The following is a 6,923-nucleotide window of genomic DNA, read 5'->3' as shown; positions in this document are numbered from 1 at the left end:
ACCCGCGATTGACCACCACTTACGTATTAATTGTCAGTATTCCAGCTTGGACATCGGTGTTTGCTGGATCCGTTTGACCAGTCTGCACCAGTTTAATCCATGGATTTAAAAGCATGACAAAATTATTATATTTTGTTCTTGATGGAGAGTAAGATGTCTTGAATTATCTAGGGTGTTGTGTACTCAGAAACTAACAGCTCTAAGTACCTTTCCTACATGCTCTTTTGTTTTTTATTAAACAGATGTCTTCAATTTAATGCAAGAAAACATTGTACTGTTGTACAATCATGTTCTGGTGGTTTGACTGTTTACAGGATATTCCAAAATAAAAGAACTCTGGAAGGTTTTCATTGAAGATAAATTGCCATAATATGATGCAAACTATGCTTCTCTATAATAAATAAAATACAAAGGTTCCATTCAATGCAGCATATATAATAATGCAATTTAGTCTAACACAGTTGAACCTATTTTTTGACACTTCCATTGTTAAAAAATACACATGGAAAAAAGATCCTATATGCTTACAATGCACCTAGAGCTGTTTTATAACAATCTTTTTTTGTATGTTTGTTTTGGATTCTTTAAATATACATTCTCATTTAGTACCCTCTTTATTCAGAATCTCATTACTGCTTCATTTTCTTTTATAATAACATTTAATTTAGGTATTTTCCATATATTGGTCCTGCTAAAATAGAATATAGCATCTTTCATATGTTATGAAACAAAAAGAATTTTCCTTTAATTCCGTTTTTATACTTCATGGTAAGAAGCAGGGGGGAAATGCATTTATAGTTCATTTCTAGGCAAAACTGTGAAGCTAACCACCAACCTATTCCTACCTATGTGCAGTCTCTTTATTTTACTAGAATTGGGAATCATGACCTCTTGAAAGGGAAAAGAAGTTACCATTCTACATTTAACAGTATTCATATATACATTTCTGTATTTTTTTTGTTTGTAATGTAAGAATTTCACATGAACAATGTTGTGATGTAAAAAAAAAAGTCCAGTGCGGTGGCTTTTATTGTCTATTTCACTTATCTACCAGTCTATTTAGTTACCTGTCAGTGCCCTTGTCAAACTAAAGCAATTTAATAACTAGTTTGATGTCCTTTATCCGAGGGAAGCAGTCCGTGGTCTGAGGGAGCGTAGTGCTCGCAAGCAGTGGAGCACCTCCCAAGGGATTTTGGGTAAAAGCAAGTGTTACAGAGCATTGGAAGGGGAGTAGGGCATGATTGGCTGAGGATTCATATCTGGCATCATTTTAAAATGTCAAGGGAGGTAGAGCCCAGAGAGGACCTGGCATGTGGATATCAGTGGACTGGATATAGTGTGTTCCTGGTCAAGAAGAACATTTATACGAACATGAAACTTCACTTTGCTGACTTGAAACTCCAGGCAGATGTGGCTCCATTTGGGGCCAAAAATTTATTTCAATACCATCTATCCTTATCATTCTAATGTGCTCTAATATGTAAAAATATGCTCAACCAAAAGGACACAGAATAAAAAATGATGAAAAGTCAGTTTATAAATACTCTATATGAGCTATTTTAAAAACAATTACATCTGGGCAAATTGCAAAAGCAGACTTGAATGAATAGATAAAAAAAACTCCTTGATGCTTGAGAAGATGCAAAATTGTGAAGATGCTCTTTCTTATGACAAAATGACTTGATTACTATAAAATAGAGCTGTCAACAACAGATACAGAAATTTTTTTTAACAGCATTCAGCTTGCTACTCAATGGGAGAGACCAAAGGGAAAATTACAGGTTTAATGTAATCATGTTTAAATCAGGCACCCAGTATTGAGGCTTTTTGATGCACCCCTTCCTTATCTTCTCTAAATTATAACTATGACCATCATCTGTGGATAGTATTTATGAATTCACTAAAGACTTTAAAAACCATATGAAGATTGTACATTAATATTCAAAAAGATTGGAACACAGGTCTTATTTTGATGGAATTTATAAAGCAAGGGAAAGCAGTCAGTATCTTCAAAATTAAGTCTCTTCATATTTAGAGGACTTCCCACTGTCGTTGCTAAGCCGTCTCCCCTGAGGCAGGACATTGTTCCGCTCAGGCTGTAGGATTTGCTTATTCTTCTTCCTGGAGTCTGTTTATATGAATAAAATTTAAATTTATAGAAGTCAATGAAATACTCTTTTACACTTTTCTTCATGTAGATCTGCAGCAATACCAAAACTACTTTCTGAATAATGAAGCAAATGGCCCTAATCTGTAGTATCTTGGCTATGCATTGGCATTCTAATGAGAAAGCCATATATTTTAATGTTGTCCAACAGGGAAAATGGGTGCAGTTTTCTAGGCTGAGCACAACTTTCTAGTATATTTGATACTGCCAGTCAGGGTTTATGATAAAAATAGATATCAGGGCCCTGACACGTTCAATGACAATTCTTTATTTCCCCTCCCTCTTCTTGGTTTCTCTGACAGCTGCATTTACGTAAATGAATAGATAGGTCCTAGGAAAAAGAAGTTAAATTTCTTAGAGACTTTATAATTGTGAAAAATTGGTCCTTCTAGATAGAAATAGAAAAGATAATGAAATGCAGTGATGCTGGTGTTTTTCTGACTTGATGAGGCCTGTAGGGTTTCCCACACATCCTGCCCTGAGAAGGGGAACAGCATGGGGTCCTGAGGTGAGCCAGGAGCCATGGTGCAGGGGCCCTGTGGCTTTAGATGATCAAATTCAACCCCCTGAGATGCTTTAATACCTCCCCTGAGAACCTCACTCGCCGTGACCCGACTTCCTTTAAATGAAGCATTGCGACACTATGAAAATGATTTCAGAAAATTAATGAAGTTGAAAAAATATTTTCACACATGGCACTATTCACTGCCATTGTCTTTTTATCTCCCAGAAATCAGAGGACTCCAAGAAGAAGCAAAGCCTAAGATCCAGCCAAGGTAGGCTTTCTCATCTCAACAGGTAATTATAAACATTGGAGGTTCATTTTAGAACCAAATACTGAATATTCTTATCCTAAAGTTGCTTTTCATGTTTGCTCTCATTTCTGCATGAGCTTCCAGAAAATATTGGAAATATTTAGGTGAATAATAATAAGCTAAAACGTTTTGGATTTGATGTTCTTTGTTATTTAGAGACACGCCTAAATTGATCCACGAGAAATTAATCAAAAGGTAAGTCGTGAAAAGATTAATTTTAACAACAATTTAAGGAGTTTTTGACTTGAGGGTTTTAATAGTTTATTAAAAGCATTCAATAGGCTGAAAATCAGCTTTGAGGGGAAAAAAAATTGAACACATCTGAAATAAAGGTGGTGTTAGAAAATCTATTTCGTTTTATCTCTAAGAAATTTGGCAAGCTCAAAGGTTTTGCAAAAATGTGCATATTCTCTATTTGTAACAATAAAAATAATCTATTTTAGATACTTTCAGAAATTGTTTGTCCAAGAATATTGGTAAGTGATAACATTCTAATTGTTACTACCTTTTTCAAAATTTCTGGTATTTTTTTTCTTTTCTTTTTTGCAGGATACAGCCTGTATTTTGTCTTTCCTCAGAAAAGGATATCTTCATCCTCCTTGAAATATGAACTTGTTGTTTAATTTTCCCTCGAAATAATAGCTCCTTTCATTTACAATGAAGATTTATTCTCTTAAGATACGTTCTCCTTACTTAAAAAGATAAGAAATAGGGTGAGCAGATTGTGTGTCTGATTGTGAAGAGAAGTAGTCCTGTCTACCTCCTGCGAACACATTTTCTTTATTTTTCATCTCTTACTACGACTGTATTTCCAACTCTGCCTTATGATTTATCCATTCTCTTCATTTTCTTTACATTTTGCTCTTTTTCTCTTTATAGCATGAAATAGATTAATTCAATTAATATATTATCTGTTAGTGGGTCATTTTCTTGCCATAGTGTTTATTAAATTGAACTTTGTACTAATAATCTCCACTTTTCATTGTTGCATTCTCAAATTTGTGTTGCTTACAGATAAACCCTTTATATTTGCTGTAGAATCAACGTAAAAAGCAAATGATCTGCAATGTAAAACTGATATATAATAGTTACTTTTAGTTCAATTAATTTAGCAACAATGAAACATTTGCCATTTAGTAATACATAGTATGAATCAACTCCATTATAATTTTGCTATTCAATTAAGCTTTATAGATGTATATATGCTGTTAAAAAAGAGATAACATCACCACCTTTTCTCAACAAAAGAGAGCACATGTGTATGATGTGGTCTCACTTTAGAGCCAGCCCACACCCTACAAACTGATAAAGTGCAGATTTCAGACAATGTCTTGAAGAACTGTAAGAAATGTGTAGTCTTCAAAAATTAGAGCTTTAGGGAAGCCTGTAAATATTATTACATTTCTCTACCCCACAGGAGGCATGGTAGAGGCAAGGACATTGGCCAACCTCACAGCAGTGACGGGATTCTTCCTGGTGGAATTCTCTGACACCAGAGAGCTCCAAGTTCTACATGCCTTTCTTTTTTTACTGATTTACGTGGCAACACTGTTGGGAAACATTCTCATTATTGTGCTTGTGACCATGGACCAGTGTCTTCACACCCCAATGTACTTCTTCCTGAAGAATTTGTCCTTCTTTGACCTCTGCCTTATTTCCACCATTGTTCCAAAATCCATTCTCAACTCTCTGTCCAAGAACACCTCTATTTCTTTCCCCGGATGTGTATTGCAGGTCTTACTGGTGATAAACTTTGCAGGGTCTGAGGTGTCCATCCTCACCGCCATGTCCTATGACCGCTATGTGGCCATCTGCCACCCCCTGCACTATGAGGTCATCATGAACAAGACAGCATGTGGGAAGTTGGCAGCTGCCTCCTGGGTCCTTGGAGGATTCTTTGGAGGTCTATATGCGACTGGCACTTTCTCTTTATCTTTCTGTGGTTCCAGAAGAGTACCACAATTTTTCTGTGATGTTCCCTCATTATTAAAGATTTCTTGCTCTAAAGATCATATCACTATTAATGTCAGTGTGGCCATTGGGATATTTTATGGGTTTTTTTGTTTACTTGCCATTGTTTTCTCATACATCTATATTTTCAATACAGTGCTAAGGATCCCATCTGCACAAGGAAGGTCACAAGCTTTCTCCACCTGCCTTCCCCATCTTATGGTTGTGTCCACCTTTCTCCTGACAGGAGCCATTGCCTATTTGAAACCAGTGCCTGAGTCCCCATCTCTTCTGGACTTGCTACTCTCAGTGCTGTATGCAGTGCTGCCTCCCTCTCTGAACCCCATTATCTACAGCCTTAGGAACAGAGAAATCAAGGCAGCCCTGAGAAAGCTCCGGTGGAAAATAGGTGGCAGTGTGAAATAGGAGAAATAGAAATACAAATGCCAGAGCTGAATTTTTCTTTCTTATTCTCATTAACAGTCTTTATGATATTGGATGTGTAACAATTCTTCTCAGTTGGTTTTCTAAAAAATAATCTAAGTTTGAAAGATTGGAATTCCCCCAGCTTCAGAAAAGCTCTAGTTTTAATCAAGATATATTTCACTTAGTGAATCTACCTTTGAATTTATCTTATCTTACTGACTTTAGCATATTTACTTTCACACAATAATTTTTTATGTTTAGCAGTTTCAACAATAAAAGGCTACCAAATTTGGACTATTTCTATTTGTATCTTACTTTCAAACATTAAATTTATATATCAAATTTTAGCTAATTCAAAAATCATGTACAGTGAATAGAACAATTATGCGTATTAAAATTCCTGTATTGAATTTCATGAATTTTACACAAACACTTTTATAAATATATAGATATTAGGTAGTAGACCTTCCATAAGAGATGTATTAATGTGTTTGAAAAATGAGGTTGTATTTAATGTACCATTATTGTGCTGGTGTATCCTAGCAGCTACTAGTTTCATTTCTGTGATGTATTTTAACATAAATTTTTATCGATATGGTACCAAATGCATTATTTAGTTATATTCCTTCTTATGCTATTAAAAACATTGCTTTTAATAAACTCATAAAAACAGAGTTGAATGGTGATTACCAGATGGGTGGGGGTAGGGGTATTTAGGATAGATTTTTTAAGGGTACAAACTTGGAACTAATAGATAAACAAGCCCTGGTGATATAATGCACACATAGTGATTATACACAATGCTGTCTTATAAACTTCAAAGTCTCTAAGACACTAAATCTTAATTGTTTCTACCAAAAAAAAAGAAATTATAAGTATCTGATGTGATAGAGGTTAGATAACACTACAGTGGTAATCAAACTGCAATACATGAATCAAACCAACACAACATAAGCTTACAGAATGCTATATGTACATTATATGAATAAAATAAATTTAAAAAGTATATTATAGGAATTACATAATGTTTTCCAAACTTGGAAAATCCAGAATCTTTTTTTGTTTAATGTAAAAATTAATAGGGTATTTAAATAATTAAGTTAAACAACCACAGACACCTCAAAACACCAGTAGATATTTCTCAGTTGGTTTCATATGTGTCCATTGCTTGATTTGTATTATGGGAATCTATGTTTAAAAAAGAGTAAGAGGAATCATTAGAAATAAAATTGTTCTTTAGTTAGGTAGATGTACAACATTTATTTTGGGTATCCAATTCAGTAAGAACATTTTAGTAGAAATTTAAAGAACATTAATTAAATAAACAAATACCATATAATTTCATTTTTGTGTGGAATATAAATACAAAACAAAGCAGAATGAACAAGATAGCAGAAGGCTCATAGACACTGAGAAGGGACTGGTGGTTACCATGGGGAGGGCTTGGAATGGGTGGTTTGGGGGAGGGAGGGTGATGAAGGGACACAAAAATTGTTAATCATAAGTTTGTCACAAAACTTTAGAACAGCATGGAGAATATGTAATGTCTTCTTATGTTGACAGTA

At 34.6% G+C, this 6,923-nt stretch overlaps 1 protein-coding gene across 1 annotated transcript; it reads left to right on the top strand.

Annotated features, from left to right (window-relative positions):
- Positions 1–4,404: 4,404 nt before the first annotated feature.
- On the top strand, positions 4,405–5,358 carry LOC108407672 (olfactory receptor 14K1-like). The gene has a single exon (XM_017677193.3). It carries the CDS (start codon positions 4,405–4,407, stop codon positions 5,356–5,358), a length of 954 nt encoding a protein of 317 aa, XP_017532682.3.
- Positions 5,359–6,923: the final 1,565 nt, after the last annotated feature.

The sequence above is a fragment of the Manis javanica genome, chromosome 14, assembly GCF_040802235.1.
Source record: "Manis javanica isolate MJ-LG chromosome 14, MJ_LKY, whole genome shotgun sequence".
NCBI classification, from domain to species: domain Eukaryota; kingdom Metazoa; phylum Chordata; class Mammalia; order Pholidota; family Manidae; genus Manis; species Manis javanica.
Note: the sequence above shows the minus strand (reverse complement) of the source record. Positions and strands in the feature narration are given on the sequence as shown.

Coding starts and splice junctions, on each gene's coding strand:
- LOC108407672 (XM_017677193.3), top strand. CDS start 4,405: ATGGTAGAGGCAAGGACATTGGCCAACCTCACAGCAGTGACGGGATTC.